At 43.7% G+C, this 18,359-nt stretch overlaps 1 protein-coding gene across 2 annotated transcripts in view; it reads right to left on the bottom strand.

Moving 5' to 3' along the window:
- Positions 1-18,359, bottom strand: part of LOC144493624 (ectonucleotide pyrophosphatase/phosphodiesterase family member 3-like) — a 136,431-nt gene that overhangs the window by 101,085 nt on the left and 16,987 nt on the right. For both annotated transcript variants that reach the window (XM_078212867.1, XM_078212868.1), the window contains exon 2: positions 7,037-7,115. In XM_078212867.1, coding sequence (XP_078068993.1) covers positions 7,037-7,115 — 79 coding nt within the window. The remainder of the gene's footprint in view (positions 1-7,036; positions 7,116-18,359) is intronic.

Here is an 18,359-nt window from a genome sequence, read left to right as displayed (position 1 = left end):
GACCAGGAAATGTTAACGGGTTTTGCGACTGTTAGGTTAAGTATTTCTACAGACCTTTTCAGGTTATAACACCTGTGACCGCAATGGGAATGGAGGTGGAGATTGTGTCCCATGCGGAGTGCTGTGAAGGCGCTGTGATAAGGAGGTGTTGGAGGCACAGGCGCCCTGTTTGGGAGGGTGCGTGCGGGGGTAGGGGGGGGGGGGGGGGGGGGGATGCTGTTTTTGCGGGTTTGGTCTGTGTGGGTGTTTTTGCGTCTTCGCTATGTCTTTTTTTCTCTGTGGGTGCGGTTTGGCCTCTTTCAAGCCCTCCCTCTCTTTCTCGTGTTTGGTTCCCCATGGCCGGTGGGGGGGTGGAGGGTGGGGCCCTGCCGATGTCAGTGACTGGGGGGAGACTCCGCAGTGAGGAGGGATACCAGGTTACTGTTAGGAATGTGGAATGCTGGCTAGGAGGCCCTTACACTCCAACCTTGGAGCGATCAAGTTCACTAGCTGGAATGTCAGGGGATTAAATCATCCGGTTAAGCATGGTAAGATAGGCTAGCCACACTGACACCTGCCGACTATGGCAAGGTCTGCAAGACATAACAGGCTACAAGATGAAGGCATGTAAAATTGCCGGCTCCAAAGCACCCCTCCCTGATGAGCTCAATGCATTCCACGCCCGTTTCGAGCAAGAGATCAGTGAGAGCATGCCCTCCACCCTGGAAGCCCTGGATGAACCTGTATCTGGGGTCACCATTGCAGATGTCAGAGCAGCTTTCTTGAAGGTCGACCCACGGAAAGCAACTGGCCCAGATGGGGTACCCGGACATGCACTCAGATCCTGCGCGGGTCAGCTGGCAGAGGTATTCACAGATATCTTCAACCTCTCTTTACAACAATCTGAGGTCCCTATCTGCTTCAAGAAGACGACCATTATCCCGGTACTTAAGAAAAACCAAGCAGCGTGCCTTCATGACTATTGGCCAGTGGATCTGAATCCATCATTATGAAGTGCTTCGAAAGGTTAGTCATGGCACGAATCAATTCCAGCCTCCCCAACTACCTGGATCCACTACAGTTTGCCTACCGCCGCAACAGGTCCACAGCAGATGCCATCTCCCTGGCCCTGCACTCAACCCTGGAACACCTAGATAACAAGGACACCCGTGTCAGGTTCCTATTTATTGACTACAGCTCAGCCTTCAACACTATTATTCCCATGAAACTCATCTCCAAACTCCATGGCCTGGGCCTTGGCACCTCACTCTGCGACTGGATCCTGAACTTCCTGACTCACAGACCACAATCAGTAAGGATAGGCAACAACACCTCCTCCACGATCATCCTCAACATCGATGCCCTGCAAGGCTGTGTTCTCAGCCACCTACTATACTCCTTGTACACCTATGACTGTGCGGCCAAATTCCCCTCCAATTCAATTTTCAAGTTTGCTGACGACACCACCGTAGTGGGTCGGATCTCAAACAATGACGAGACAGGGTACAGGAATGAGATAGAGAATCTGGTGAACTGGTGCAGCAACAATAATCTCTCCCTCAATGTCAACAAAATGAAGGAGATTGTCATCGAGTTCAGGAAGCGTAAAGGAGAACATGCCCCTGTCTACATGAATGGAGACGAAGTAGAAAGGGTCGAGAGCTTCACATTTTTAAGATGTCCAGATCACCAACAACCTGCCCTGGTCCCCCAATGTCAACACTATAGTTAAGAAAACCCACCAATGCCTCTACTTTCTCAGAAGACTAAGGAAATTTGGCATGTCAGCTACAACTCTCACCAACTTTTAAAGATACACCATAGAAAGCATTCTTTCTGGTTGTATCACAGCTTGGTATGGCTCCTGCTCTGCCCAAGACCGCAAGGAACTACAATGTAGCCCAATCCATCACGCAAACCAGCCTCCCATCCATTGACTCTGTCTACACTTCCTACTGCCTCGGCAAAGCAGCCAGCATAATTAAGGACCCCACGCACCCCAGACATTCTCTCTTCCACCTTCCTCCTTTGGGAAAAAGATACAAAAGTCTGAGGTCATGTACCAACCAACTCAAGAACAGCTTCTTCCCTGCTGCTGTCAGACTTTTGAATGGACTTACCTTGCATTAAGTTGATCTTTCTCTACACCCTAGCTATGACTGTAACACTACATTCTGCACTCTCTCGTTCCCTTCTCCTTTGTCTGTAAAGCGCGCAAGAAACAATACTTTTCACTGTATGTTAATACATGCGACAATAATAAATCAAATCAAATATTTCGGCATCTTTGACAACTGGGTACCCAAATTGCATTCCTCTAAGAGACCCACCTCAGGCCAGTGGACTATCTTAGGCTCCATAGAGGATGGATGGGTCTGTTAGCCAATGTGTATGCCCCAAACTGGGACTCTGAAAACTTTTTCCAGTCGTCTTTCGCGCTACTTCCAGATTTGAATTCACATCAGTTGATACTGGGTGGAGAATCCTGCCCTGGGCTGCTCCTCCCCCAGGACCGCTGAATCTTCCAAGTCGGCAGAAATTATTAAATCATTTCTCACGGGATATGTAGTGTCGGACTCATGGAGGTTTCTTAACCCAACTAGTAGGGAATATTCCTTTTTTTCTCCTGTCCACCGAACGTATTCACGTGTAGATTACTTTTTGGTGGATAATAAGTTGCTCCCAGCTGTGCGCTCATGCTCCCACAAAACCATTGTAATCTCGGACCATGCTCCCTTGACAATGTTCTTGGTAGTGGGGGAAAAAGGGTGGGCTCCCGCACGCCTCGGCAATTTAATACTTATCTGCTCTCTGATGATCAATTTGTTAGATTTCTGTTAACCCAGATCGATGATTTCTTAGAGTTTAATGATGCTCCGGGAGTCTCGGCAGCTACTTTATGGGAGACATTGAAGGCTTATTTAAGGGGCCAGATCATATCTTATTCAGCGCACGAGGCGAAGCAGAGAGATAGGAGGTTTTTGGAATTGCTGGGGCGTATCGCCCAAGTTGATGCCACGTATGCTGAGGGCTCGTCCCCAGAGGTACATAAGGAATGTTTACTGCTACAGGCGGAGTTTGAGACCTTGTCCTCATGTCAAGCAAAAGAGATGCTGTTCAAATCTAAGTATACACACTATGAGCATGGGGACAAGGCAAGCAAGCTACTAGCTCACCAGCTGCACCAATTCTCCGCCAAAAGTCTAATACCACAAATGCAGACTCTGAATTTTCAGGTATTTGCAACTTGTGCGTAGGGCCGACCCCCAATTTCCAATGCTCCCGCCTCGTGCCTCCATTGACATCTTCTTAGTGCCTTCTATTACTATGCATGGTATCATTTCTGTTCTTCATTCTCAAATTCTGTCCCAACAAAACTCTCTATCAGTGGTTAAATCTTTGTGGGAATGAGATCTGTGGGAGGAGTTCTCAGAGGAGGATTGGGACATGGTACTGCATCGAGTACACTCCTCCTCAGTATGTGCCAAGCTGGGTGTGATACAATGTAAACTCCTTCACAGAGCATATCTAACTAAGGTTAGACTCTCTAGAATGTGCCCAGGCACAAGCCCCATTTGTGAATGGTGCCGGCAAGTTCCTGCCTCCCTCTTACATATGTTCTGGGCTTGCCCATCACTGTATAATTACTGGACTTGAGACGATTGCGGCAAAGCTAGATCGCTCCCCCCCCCAGGTTGCCCTGTTTGGGGTCATGCCTTTAAATCCACCGCTGCCGAGATTCCAAGCGGATTTTGTAGCTTTCACTACACTCCTGGCAAGACGACTAATACTGTTTAGGTGGAAATCAGGTGCACCCCCGACGCACTCAGTGGGTGAGGGAGACGGTAGATACATGAGTCCGCTGCTAGGTTCTATAAGACCTGGCAACCATTTATAGCACATGTTGGGAATCTGCAGTTGGAGCTGCGTGAGTCGATACCTGATGGCCCCAGGACCCCGGGTGCTCCCAGAGAGGACAGCGCCCCTCCCCACCCCAGTTGGTGAACGCGCCCTGGCCCTTTACCCAAGTACGGCCGCCCAACCTGCTGAGTTGTGGGGACCAACACTAGAACTTCTCTTTTCCCTCTCACCCTCTTTCTTCTCTCTCCTTCGCTGACTCTCTTTCTCTTTCTTTTCTCTGCCGGTTAGTTTATAGCCTGGGCTGTTTGAGCGCTCAGTTGGTTCTCCAGCGGCGTTCCTCTGCCTTTTTGTTTTTATATTATCACCGTCATTACCGGTGCAATTAGATGGGACTTGGGCAGGGTGGGTGCCAGGGGTACCAGGGGCTTGTCCCCAGGCCACGGGGAGCCCTGTGCCCAGTCACGTTGGAATGTACATGTAAGCACTGTGTGGATCTGTATTTGTTTGAGGAAATTTTCAATAAACATATAAAGAAAACACACTTCATAATGAGGCTGTAGTATGTAGAGCCTATGAGGGGCACTGTGGAGAAGTGTTTGAAGCAGGCAATTTGCACAATGGAAATCTAAAGTGGCCATACAAAATGTGACTACAGCATGGTAGCCTTGTTAAATTCACAAACAACACGTACAAATGGAAATTAAAAACAATTGCTGGAAATCCTCAGCACATCTGGCAGCGTCTGTGGAAAGAGAAACAGAGATAACATTTTGAATCTAGTAAGATTCCTTCAATGTCTTCTCTCATTAACTCTGCTTTTCTCACCACAGAAGCTGCCAGACCTGAGCATTTTAAATTACCAACATTTGCAGTATTTTACATACAAAACAAGTTTGACTTCCTCAAGTATAATCCTAATCCCTTTGTTTTGATAGAAAACTTGTAGAACATGTGGCCAAGACAGCATCCAAGAATCAAAAATCCGAAGAGGTTTCAAAGTCTACACTGAAACAGTGCACAGCCATAAGCCTTCCATTCACTTTGGACATCTTCTGATTAGGAATGAAACTTTGAATTTGACTATTAGAGGTTTAAAAAGCATGGCTGCATTTCCAGCTCAGGATCTGGTTTCCCAGTATCAAAAAAACGCATGAGCAGTTCGTAGGCCAAATTAAAATTGTAAATAGCCGGACTTCAAAATTCTCTCTGGTGAATCATAAATTTGCCCTGGCATAATGAAAAAGCAGCTTTTTTAAAAAAAATGGCAATCAAAAATATTCTCCGATGGTTATTTTTCTCCCTCTCACTGGCATAAACAAGAGCACAACAAAAACTGAGAAGAAACATTTGGCAGGAAAAGTTGAACAGTTGGATCTTATTTCCCCAGGAGAGAGAAGGCTGAGGGTAACCTGATAGAGGTCAATAAAATGGTAAATGTAAAGAAAATGTTTTACTTGTAGTGGAGCCCAAAACTAGAGGTGAGAAATATAAGAAAGGCATGAATGAATTTTAATAGGGAAATCAGAAGAAACTTCTTTACCCAGAGTGCACTTAGAATGCGCAACTCGTGTCACAAGTAGTGATTGAGGAAAACAGCACAGGTGCATTTAAAAGAAAGCAAATAAGAAACAGAAGGGTATGGCAATAGGGTTAGATAAAGTAGGTCAGGAAGAGCATCATATGGGGCATAAACACCAGAATAGACCAGTTGGGCCACATGACCTGATCCTTACAAGGTCTACTATCAGTAATTTGCAGAGCTCTGTTGAGTCTTCGATCTTCAGTATTTCTTCATGGAAAGGGCAGTTAAGTCCTACACTCCCAGGTTTCTGCCCATGCTGTTTTGTAATTTATCACCAGTTGGTGTACAAAAGAAGCAGAGAGAACTTCCCTATCGATTTTCCTTCCTTTTCGTTGGTGACCTGCTTGCATTTGTCACCCTATCTGCAACCGGAGGAAGTTCAGAATTAACAGGATTTCCTCTGTTCCTGATTCCCCCTCCATTTTGAATACTTGAAGGAAATTCCTAAAAAAAAGCTTCATTGACGTAATTCTCTCTCAAAAAAAGAGAGAGCTTGGTACACTCACACAGTTACACCTTTTAACCTCCAAGTTCAACCCTAAGTGATCACATGATCCTTGGCAGAAGGTACTGCTTGGGTTGCTTTGAGCACTGAACCATTTTCAGCATTCAGCAATGTTTAACAGACACCCAGGACAGGGTCTCCACTAGTTTTATAGCCCAATTCATCCCAAATCAGCCAAACATGGAGGATGGCCTACTACAGCTCCTTGTTTGTATGGTTCGTAATTTAAAGTACAAGTTCCATTCCATCGCAAATAAAGTTTCTGTAATAGCTTAAAAATAAACCACACAATTAGCTACAGCTGCCCACAAAAACTGTCCGCATCCCCAGATTGAATAATCACAACTGTCGAGTTTCCTGTTTGCAGGATGCTCTTAAAATTAAACTGTTCAGTGTGAATTAGGCACAAGGGCACTAATACGCATGTTTCAAAATCTTCTAAATATGTATCTTTTAATTCTTTGGCCAAGAAACTGGCTATGGAACACCAATCTAACTGGTAACTGCTTCTATGTTCCCATACCCTGCCCATTTAGTTTGTGATATGCAAATGAATTTGAGCAGAGTTTTTTAAAAAACTTCTTAAACAAAGTGGAATTTGCAGTTGGATCACCGATTGTTCCCGAAGCAGTTTTGCCAAATTACTTTTGGGAGATGTTCACATTAATTTGGTAAAGATCATGATCGAACAGAGGTTGGCAGAATCAATAGTTGGATTATGGTTCCATACATGTAAAGAAAATCTTAATCTTTGGGTCTATATAAAAAAAACTACAAAACATAATTACGTTATAAATACAGCACAAGTCAGTGGCTGGAATTTTGGGATATTCCGGTCCCCCTGGTGGTGACCCCCTCCCCTGCAGAGGGTTCCCTAGCTGCAGAGGGTACAAGCTATGCAAAGTCCTGTAGACATCGAAAGGACTGGAAAATCCAGCCTCAAGCCAATAGCGGCATCCCTCTGTTGCCCGGGGAGGCTGGAAAATCCCACCCACTATCTTTCATCATAAGTTCCAAAGGAAACCATAATTTTTTTTAAAAGTAGAACATTATCAATAATGGAAAAATAAATTGTTTACCAATTTTAAAGTTGAAAACGTATCACATACCTGCCACATGGTTACATGGTCTTAGGCCAAGACCAAGTCCAAGTCCAAGTAGTAAAATTAACAAAGATATAAGCAGCACCTATGCAGAAGGAAATAGAAATCATAAGCTTGCACACAGCCATATGTAATCATTTTATTTTTACAGTACTTTGCTATAGACAACCTTTTGTTTGCTGTAAAGATCATGACCCAGTATACTAGAGAGATAAACTTCACCTTCTGTACTTGAGTAGGATGAATATGTGTCACATTTTATAATGTGCGGGATATTCCCGCTCCCCCCCAGCTAGTTTACTGCCCAATCAAAGAAGATGAGTATTATATTATATCCAATATTTGCTTAACTGCTATAAGAGACCATCAGAATTACATACAATATTTTTATACTCCAAGGAGGATACACAACTCATAGTTTCACTGCTTGAGATGGCTGCAAGGTCAATGATCTACCTGGGAAGTTGAATCAGAGTGGAGCAGGGACAGTCGGTAACACCTTAAATATAGCCCAGGGCTCAGAGTGCTCAGAGTGCAGCCTTACCTACCTGGGAGTGGAATCAGAGTGGAGCAGGGACAGTTAGGGAGACAGGAATGTACTTTTCAGTGCTGAAGAAACGGAGTGATATTACAGGAAGCTAGCAAGTTGCTTGGCCTATTAGTGTTTGATTTAGGGACAATGTGTTGACAGATAGCTTAGGACACCTGAGTCAAGGTAGATCCAGAAATTAAAAGAACTGAAACTTTAAAATATAATCAATAAAAATTAAAATAATTAAAATGTGTATTTAAAATATAAGAGGAGATCATGGATCATATTTTCCCTATAGTGCAGAAGGAGGCCATTTGGCCCATCGAGTCTGCACCGACCACAATTCCACCCAGGCCCTATCCCTGTAATAACATGTATTTACCCTGCTGGTCCCCCTGACGCCAAGGGGAAACTTACATGGCCAATCAACCTAACCTGCACATCTTTGGACTGTGGAAGGAAACCAGAGCACCCGGAGGAAACCCATGCAGACACGAGGGGAACACGCAGACTCCGCACAGACAGCAACCCAAGCCGGGAATTGAACCTGGGTCCCTGGCGCTGTGAGTTAGTAGTGCTAACCACTGTGCCACCCTAGCTCAGAGACTGGTGTGGGATAAGTGGGTTTTGGTTCACAGGGCAAAGACACAAGTATTGGGGAAAGTAGAACAACCTACATCTGACCTGTGCTAGGAGCGGTGTTCTTGTGAGCTATATAACTAGGGTAACAGAACAGGTTTTAAACTGGAGGCAAAGGATCAAATCTGAGAAGATGTGATATATCAAAGACCACAGACAAGTTAGGAGAGGAAGATATAAATATGGGAAATTATGATATAGAGTACAGAGAATACAAATTGAAGAATAAATCATAGATAAGGCTAGTGGTAACAAAAATAATCAAAGGACAAAACTTGGGGCTTTGTATCTGAATGCATGTAGCATTTGAAAAAGTACAAATGAATTGATTGTGCAAATAGAGTTAAATAAATAGGATCAAATAGCCATTATAGAGACATGGCTGCAGAATGACATAGATTACAACCTGAATATTGAAGGGCAAGTGACATATAGGAAGGACAGGAAGCCTTGAAAAAGTGGAGGAGTGAGCCTATTAATTAAAGATGATATTAGCACCATAAAAAGGGATGACCTGTGTTTAGAAAACCATGATGTAGAAGTCATTTGGGTAGAGGAATGATAAAAGCAAGTTACTTGTGGGAATGGTACACAAGCCTCTTAATAGTAAACACAGAGTAAGAAATAATAGGAGCTTAACATAAAGATACAATGATTATCATGGGTAATTTTAATCTACAATATAGACTAGAATAATCAGATGGGCAAAGGTAGACTAGATGAAGAATTCATAGTACTTTTGCAAAGAACAGCACATTGTGGAGTCAAATGGGGAACAGGCTGTACTCGACCTGGTGTTGACCAATGATGTAGGATTAATTAATAATCTCATAGTGAGGGCACCGCTAGGGAGCGCTGATCATAATAGAATTTAATTTTATGTTCAAATTGAGAAAGAGAGAAAAAAAAGAGTGCATCCAAACTAACATTTTAAACTTAAATACGGGAAATTACAAGGGCATGAAAACAGAACAAATGAAGGTAAACTGACAATTTAGGTTAAGGAATAGATAAATAGAGATGCAGTGGCAGTTACTTAAGGGGATATTTGAGAATACACAGAATAGATACACTCCAACGTGAAAGAAAAATTCTAGTGGGAATTTGACCTCCAACTGTGGTTGACGAAAAAAAAGTTAACGATAGTATCAAACTTAAAGAAAAAGGGTAAAGATGAGTGGCAGGTCAGAAGTAATGGACAAAATATTTTTTAAAAACAAAGAATGACTAAAGGATTAAAAAAATTGGAGAATGAGAGAAAGATAGCTAGAAATATAAAGGAGGATAGTAAGGGTTTCTATAGCTATTTGGAAAAAAAAGAGCTAAAGTGAGTGTTGCTCCTATGCAGAATGCAAGTCAAGGGGATTAGTAATGGAAAATAAATTGAACAGGTATCTTACATCAGTCTTTACCAAGGAAAAAACAAGAAACATCCAGATATAGCCATAATCAGGAATTGGAGGGAATTGTATTATGTGCCTGCATGTAATAAAAATGTGCTCAACAGAGCAAGGGTTAATGTGGGAATGGAGAATAGCATTGCTCACAGTGTGATGTATAGAGTTGCATGGTCATAGACTCAGAGAACACTCCAGAAGCATCCTGCATGGAGAAGCAGCACCATGCATGCCAAATGGGATTTGTAAATAGTTAAAGATTAACATAAATGGTGCTCAGTGGTGACACAATAACGCAACATGTTTCTAAAGGATCTCATATGAGTGGAGGCAAAATAACACGACAACACAACATAATGATCAGCGGTGAGATGAAAAGTGGCATTTTAAATGAAGAACCTAGAACAGAATCCCAAGGTACTAAAGTCTAAAAGCATTTGAAGACTAGCTAGAGAGACCTGCACCCGAGAAGAAAAATTAAAGAAACTGTTGAAGAAGCTTTGCTACACTTGGAAGTTGAGGAATTCACAGGAGTGAATGAAAGTCCATTGCAAGACCCCGGAGCGACACAGAGTAAAATAAAACTGGTCAGTTAACAAAGACAGGTGAGAAAAACTGCAAAGAAAGATCCTGAGTGAGGAACAGTACAAAAACCTGGTCACATCACAAAGATGTCTGAGCAAAACAAAAAAAACCTCATGATCCTGTGGTCAAAAATACAAAATTTACATTACTATTTAGCTGGTAGCTCCTGAGGCTCAGCAGATTGCACCAGTGGTGGCCATGCTGCATTGAAGTTTAAAAAAGTTAAGTAACAAAAAGCAGGCTGAACAGAGAACAAACTGCAGAGTAAGGAAATAAACCTACAAAGCACAATAAAAAACAAGGAACAAGCCTGCAGAGTTTAAGACAGAGTGAATCATTTTCAGTTGGGTGCCTGGTTTCTTGTACAGGAGAAAATTGCTGCAGTTAACAGCTCACGACATTTCTTTTAAAGTTTGGGTGTGCTTGCCGAAACCCCCAAAGCATGGGATGTTCAAAAAACAAGAGACCTGTTGAGTTTAAGAAAGGAGAATCACCCCGAAATTGGTTTTGAAGCATTGGAGGAGTGAATTGCTGCAGTTTTAAAGACTTTATTAAAATAGAACAACCACGATTGGACTACGAGCATGCCAAGTTTCCCCAGAGTGCGTAACATTAGAAAAAGCAGATAACCTACAGAATAGAGCAGAAGAAATTGCTGCAGTAACATTTTAAGAGTTTTTTAAAAAAAGATCCAGGATTAGGACTTATGATTGCAGGGATCCTAAAAAAACATAAGAAAAATCAGAGAAAAAGAAACAGACAGGCAAGTGAAAAAAAGGTTGCTGCACAGATGAGCTTAAAGGGGCAATGACATTTAAAGCAGCAACAAGAAAAAATATGGCCATGGACAACAAATTAGAAGAGTCAGACGCAATTTGGTAAGAAAAGGGTTAAACCAAACCAAAGAGTTGGACTCTTGCAGAAGACAATTGCTAGTTCACAGGAGACTTATTAAATAAGAAAGCAGAAGAAGTACAAGTTGATCAGTTTTTATTCCTGTTTGGTTCATTTGCTGGTGAAGTACTCCACCGCTGACATACAGATCAACACTCAACAAAATGGAACGTCGGATCAGCCGTGATCCTATTGAATGGCAGAGCAGTCTCAAGAGGCCGAACAGCCTACCCTTATTCCTCTTTCTTATGATCTTATGGTCTCACATTTGGTGAGATATTAAAAGGATTTGACAGACATCTTAAACTCCAAGGTGTGGAGAGAGCAGACCGGAGAAGAAAGAAGATGCTGTGCATTTTGATTTTCCAAAGGTATTCAATAAAGTGCCATATCAAAGGTGCTGCTACACAAGATAAGAGCTATGGTATTGGAGTGATGTATTAGCTGAGGTAGAGGACAAAAACGTCTGGATAAAGAGGACATTTTCAGGCTAGTAAACAGTAACCCGTGAAATACCACAGGATCAGTGCTGGGGCCTCAGCTATTTACAATCTATATTAATGGCTTGGATGAAGGACCTTCATTTGCTGACAACACAGAGATATATAAATAAGAAAACATGTTGTCAGGAGGACACAAATAGTTGGGTTCAGTAAACTGGCACAAAATTGGCAGATGGGAGTCTAATGTGGAAAAATGTAAGGTTCTCAACTATGGAAGAAATTGAAAAGCAAAATATTATTTAAAGAGAGAGAGAGACTGCAAAATGCTGTGCAACAGGAGTACTTGGCAGTCTTTGAACACGAATCACAAAATGTCAGCATGCAGAAACACACATACTTGGAAAGTAAATAGGAATTTGACCTTTGTGTATGGGGGATGGAGTATAAAAGTAGGAAAGTTTTGCATTTACTAATTTTATAAACCAAGGTTAGTTCTTGTCATTTTGACTTCCCCACCCTACTTCCTGGCTACTCTGCTTTTCCTTCCTCCTTAAGACGGTCCTTCAACTTGCATTTTTTTTAACCAAGCTCCTGGTCATCTGCCCTAACATCTGCTTTTGGAGCTTGGTGTCAAATTTAGTTTCCTCATGCTCCTGTGAAACACCATGAGACATTTTATTAAATGCATTCATATCTAATCCCTAATTACCCTTGAGAAGGTGGCAGTGTGCTGCCTTCTTGTACCACTACAGTCCATGTCGAGTAGGGACACCCACAATGCTTTCAGGGAAGGAGTTCCAGGATTTTGACACAGCAACAATGAAGGAACGGCGATATTGTCCCGAATTAGGATGGTGCGTGGCTTGCTGGGGAACTTAAATGTGGTGGTGTTCCCAGGCCATCTGATGTCCTGGTCCTTCTAGAGGGTAGAGGTCAAGGGTTACGAAAGTGCTGTTGAAGGAACCTTGGTGAGTTACTGCAATGCATCTTGTCGATGGTCACACTGCTGCTACTGATGGAGGGAATGGATGCTGGCAATGGTGGAAGGGGTGCAAATCAAGCAGGGTGCTCTGTCCTAAATAATGAGCTTCTTAAGGGTTCTAGGAGCAATACTTATCCAGACAAGTGGAGAATATTCCATCGCACTCCTCATTTGTACCTTTTAGATAGTGGAAAGGCTTTGGGGAGTCAGGAGATTAGTTACTGACTGCAGAATTCCCAACCTCTGACCATGTGCTTGCAGCCAGTGTTTATATGTCGAGTCAAGTTGAGTTCCTGATCAATGGTAACCCCAGGTCGTTGATACTGGGGAATTCAGCGGTGATGCCACTGAAAGTCAAGGGGAGATGGGTGAATTTTCTCTTGTTTGAGATGGTTGCCTGGCACTTGGTGTGGCGTAAATGTTATTTGCCACTTGTCAACCCAAGCCTGGATATTGTATAGGTCTTGCTGTATTTCGACATGGACTACTTCAGTATCTGAGAATTTGCAAATGGTGCCAAACAATGTGGACTCAATGAACATCCCCAATTCTGACCTTACACTGGAGGGAAGGTCTTTCGTGAAGCAATTGACGATGGTTAGGCCTCGGATACAGATACTACACCGAGGAACTCCTGCAGCGATGTCCTGATATTATGATGATTGACCTCCTACACCCACAACCACCTTCCTTTGTGCCGGGTATGACTCCAACCAGTGGAGAGCTTCTCCATTCGGGCATTCAGCTCTCTTGTCCATGTTTGAACCAAGGCAGTAATGAGGTCAGGACCCAAACTGAGCGTCCGTGAGCAGGTTACTGCTGAGTAAATGCTGCTTGAAAGCACTGTTGATGACCCCTTCCACCACTTTACTGACGATCAAGAGTAGACTGATAATTGGTCGGGTAGGATTTGTCGTGCCTTATGTGGATAGGACATATCTGGGAAATTTTGCACATTGCCAGAATTGTAGCTTTACTGTAACAGCTTGGTTAGAGATGCAGTAAGTTCTGAAGCACAAGTCTTCCACACAATTGCTGGAATATTGTCAGGGTCCATAGCCTTTGCAGTATCCAGTATTTTCAACCAAATGCTTCAACCTTGTTTTTTGAACTCATGTGCTAGACTCCCCCATCATTGGAGGATGAGGACAAAGACAGAAAATGCTGGAAAATCTCAGGAGGTCTGACAGGATCTGTGAAGAGAGAATAGAGCTAACACTGAGTCTGGATCTAGACTCAAAACATTAGCTCTATTCTCTCACCACAGATGCTGTCAGATCTGCTGAGATTTTCCAGCATTTTCTGATTTTGTTTCAAATTTCATCAACCACAGTAAGTTGCTTTTATTTAAGGATGGGGATATTTGGAGCTTCCTCTTCCAGCGAGTTGTTTAATTGTCCACCGCCATTCATGACCGGATGTGGCAGAACTACAGAGCTTAGATCTAATTAGTTGGTGGTGGGATTACTTAACTCTCTCTGTCACATATTGCTTTCACTGTTTGGCATGCAGGTAATCCTGTTTTGTAACTTCAACAAGGGCTTGATACCTCATTTTTATGTATGCCTGGTGTTGCTCCTGACATGCCTTCCTGTATTCTTCATTAAACCAAGGTTGATCCCCTGGATTAGTGGTAATGGTAGAGTGGGGCATTTGCCACGCTATGAGGTTACAGATTGTGGTTATGTACAATTCTTCTGTTACTGATGGCCCACAGCACCCCATGGTTGCCCAGTCTTGAGTTGCTACATCTGTTTAAAATTTATCCCATTTAGCATGGCGTTAGAGATGGTTTTCTCAATATGAAGATGGGACTTTTGATTCCACATGGAGTGTGCAGTCATCACTCCTACCGATACTGCCATGGATAGATGCATTTGCAGCAGGTAGGTTGGTGAAGATGAGATCCAGCATGTTTTGCCCTTTTGTTGGTTCCACCACCTGCCATGGACCCATTATCAGGGCTCAACCAGCTCCGTCAGTAATGGTACTACTGGGCCACTTTTGGTAATAGACATTAAAGTCCACCAGAGTACTTTCTGTGACCTTGCCACGCTCAGTACTTCCTGCAAGTAGTGTTCAACATGGAGGAGTACTGATTCATCGGCAGAGGGGGGACAGTACACGGTAATCAGCAGGATGTTACCTTGCCCGTGTCTAAACCATAAGATGTCATAAGGTCCCCAGTCAATTTTACCCAGGGACGGTGATTGTGGTGGTTGGGACATAGTCATAATCAAAGAATCATATCCTACAGACAATATCATGCTGGTGCTTGACTAGTCTCTGGGACAGCCCACCCAATTTTGGCACAAGACCCAAATGTTAATTAGGAGGAGTTTGCAAGGTTGGCAGAGCTGGGTTTACCATTATCTTTTCTGGTGCCTTGGTCGATGCCATCTGCTTCATTCTTATTTATGGACTTTGTAGTGGTTTGATACAATTGAATAGCTTGTTAGACCTTCCCAAAGGGCACTCAAGAGTCAAACATATTGCTGTGGGTCTGGTGTCACTATGTAGGCCAGACGGCAGTTTTCCTTCCTAAAGAACATTGGTAGAAACTGATGGGGCTTTATGACAACATACACAAAACTCATCCACCAATACATTACAAATACAAAGAATAAAGAACAAAGAGCAGTACAACACAGGAACAAGCGCCTTGGCTCACCAAGTTTGCACTAACACATGACACTTTTCTAAAAACATTTTGCCTCTATGCGGTCTGTATCCCTCCATTCCCTGCCTATTCATGTATCTGTCAAGATGCCTCTTAAACGATGCTATTGTATCTGCTTCTACCATCTCCTCTGGCAGCACATTCCAGGCACTTACTACCCTCAGTGTAAAAAACTTGCTTCTCACAACTCCTTTAAACTTTCTCCCTTTTACCTTAAACCTATGTCCCCTAGTAATTTAAATTTCTACCCTGGAAGGGTAGGGCTATTTGGAGTGTGCATCACCGATGCCTCAGTGGAGCTGTGAATTGCCATAAATCAATCTTCTGAGCATATTCCATTCTGGTTTGCCTCTATCTCAGAGCCACCAAGCCAGTTCTGAGCCTGGTGCCTGGTTTTCATTTAGATATGACATTCCAACCCCACTCCTTCCAGGTGAAGGACATTCTGGAGGAACAGAGATGAGTGTTCCTCCCATTCATCCAGGAGTAGGCATGGAGGTATTGCCCTTGACAGGGCTGATGTGCGAGGCCCTCCCTCAGACACTGTTCAGTTTTGTCTCCGGGAGTTTCGTTTAGAGAGACCAGTGCCTTGGCAGCACAGAAAGACTTACCACATGAGCCCACGTCAGCCATAACCATTCAGCTGGGAGGATGGAGGTTTGGTGTTGGGAGTTTGCTGCATCCACCAACCATGCCCCTCTGAGGCACCCACCTCCCTTCCTGCTTCTAACAGCAGCAGATGGCAAATCGCACAGAATGAATGTTACTCCCAACATTGCTGAGATCTCAATGTCATGAGACCCATGAGTCAGGAACAAGCCTACTGCAGCGTGGGCTTTTTAACCACAGAGAGAAGAACACAACTGAGCATCATTTTCATCCAGTTACCTCATGATCATTTGGGTGCCCCTTTAGTCAGCCGATTGTACTGACCTTGAACTCTGCCCACCTGAAAAGACTCTCCTCCCACTTTAAGAGATCAAAGTTTCAGAACAAAGGTGTTGCACAGCTGAGAATCCCAAAATGGTGCACATAAGATTCAAGACTCACTCCACCACCTTCTACCCTCCCCCATCACCCACCAACTTCCCTCCCCTTGACCCACCCAATATAACTATTCCTCTCTCCCGTTATCCTTGCATTTGTAACCATCAGCCTCCACATGCCTTCCCTCCACTCTGAACCTACACCTGTTGCCATCCCCATGTCCACCCTGACTCCTCCCATTATCTGAGCCACTTGTTCATCCGCTTGCATGATCCCTCCCAATGAAACCTTCAGCTATCTGACGATCACCCTGGAACTGCCATCCTGGTGCAACCCACTCCCTCCGCTCACTCAGTGTTCCCACTGCTGCCCAGGACCCCATCGTCGACAGCACAGACCTCACTCTCTCGGTCCATCTCTCCCCACAATCCCTACCCAGAAACATCCTCCCCCATCTAATCATAATACCCCCAGAACCAACAATCACATTCCACATCTTTGCATTCCTTTTCTGCTTCCCTCTCTGCCTCGGACAATCGGTCTTCCTTCCATGGACAACCCCTCTCCTTAGCACCCTCAGTCTGCGTCCTGTGTCAAGCTTCCACTCCACCCTTAGCCTACCTCCCCTGTCCAGCCTTGGCGCAGCTTAGCCTATTGGCCCTCGATCAGAGTCAAGAGGCTGAGACTGGAGTGGTCCCCAGGAAAGCCAAAGCAGTGCCTACTCACTTCAATGTGATGGAAGAAGTGGGCCTCACCAGATGTATGCTACTTACATAGAGTCACAAATGCAAACACTCTGATTTCTCGCTGGCAGGGAATTTAATTTGGAGGGAGAAAGTAATTCCGGTGAGGTGGCCTTGTAATGAGCATGCATGCAAAAGGCCTTCCTGACATTAGAGGTGGGTTAAATTTCCTTCCTGCCAAGTTAAGCACCCACCAGCAGGGTGCTTGGCTGACGGGGGACTGGAAGATTCCACCCACTGACTGACCTGCTGTGTATTCCCAGTATGTTGTGTTTTGATTTCAGCCTTCATCTTGCCTTTATGAGTTTGTACCTCTATCCATCTGTTGTGTGATCATGGCTCAACTTGAAATAGTACTCAGAATTTTTAATCTTTTCCCCTAATTTGGTATCTTCATTTTGAGATGAAAAGTCCAATTTTAAAAGATTTTTTTCCTTATTGCTCAGGTATCTGACCTTAGGATCAACTCATGACCCACTCTCTGGACTACTTTCATATCCCGAAACTGCATTTTTTTTTAAGGTTCATACCATCAAATAAAAGATAAACATTGCAGGCTAAAAAACTGACTATTTATATGCATTTAACAAACACCGGGGAATTTGGTTTCCAATTCACTTCCAAGTTGTCATAAGAATATAAGAACTAGGAGCAGGAATAGGCCATCGGGTCCCTTGAGCCTGCTCCGCCATTCAATAAGATCATGGCTGATCTTTTCATGGACTCAGTTCCACTTACCCGCCCGCTCACCATAACCCTTAATTCCTTTACTGTTCAAAAATGTATTTATCCTTGCCTTAAAAAATTCAATGAGGTCGCCGCAACTGCTTCACTGGACAGAGAATTTCACAGATTCACAACCTTTTGTGTGAAGAAATTCCTCTCCAACTCAGTCCTAAATTTGCTTCCCCTTATTTTGAGGCTATGCCCCCTAGTTCTAGTTTCACCCGCCAGTGGAAACAACTTCCCTGCTTCTATCTTATCTATTCCCTTCATAACCTTATATGTTTCTATAAGATCTCCCCTCATTCTTCTGAATTCCAACGAGTATAGCCCCAGTCTACTGAGTCTCTCCTCATAAGCCAATCCTCTCAATTTCGGAATCAACCTAGTGAATCTCATCTGCACTCCCTCCAGTGCCAGTATATCCTTTCCCAAGTTAGGAGACCAAAACTGTACACGGTACTCCAGGTGTGGCCTCACCAGCACCTTATACAGCTGCAACATAATCTCGCTGTTTTTAAACTCCATCCCTCTAGCAATAAAGGACAAAATTCCATTTGCCTTCTTAACTGCAAATGCCAAATGAGTTTTAGCTGGAGCTCAGCAAGTCACAGAAGAACACGATGTCCTGTCCAAGTGGAGAGAAGGTTCAAGAGGCAGGAGCAGAAGATTCGTTCAGAGTTAACTGATTTTGTCATTCATCCAATATCATCCTGTTCTCTGA

The sequence above is a fragment of the Mustelus asterias genome, chromosome 5 (genome assembly GCF_964213995.1).
Source record: "Mustelus asterias chromosome 5, sMusAst1.hap1.1, whole genome shotgun sequence".
Lineage (NCBI taxonomy): Eukaryota > Metazoa > Chordata > Chondrichthyes > Carcharhiniformes > Triakidae > Mustelus > Mustelus asterias.
Note: the sequence above shows the minus strand (reverse complement) of the source record. Positions and strands in the feature narration are given on the sequence as shown.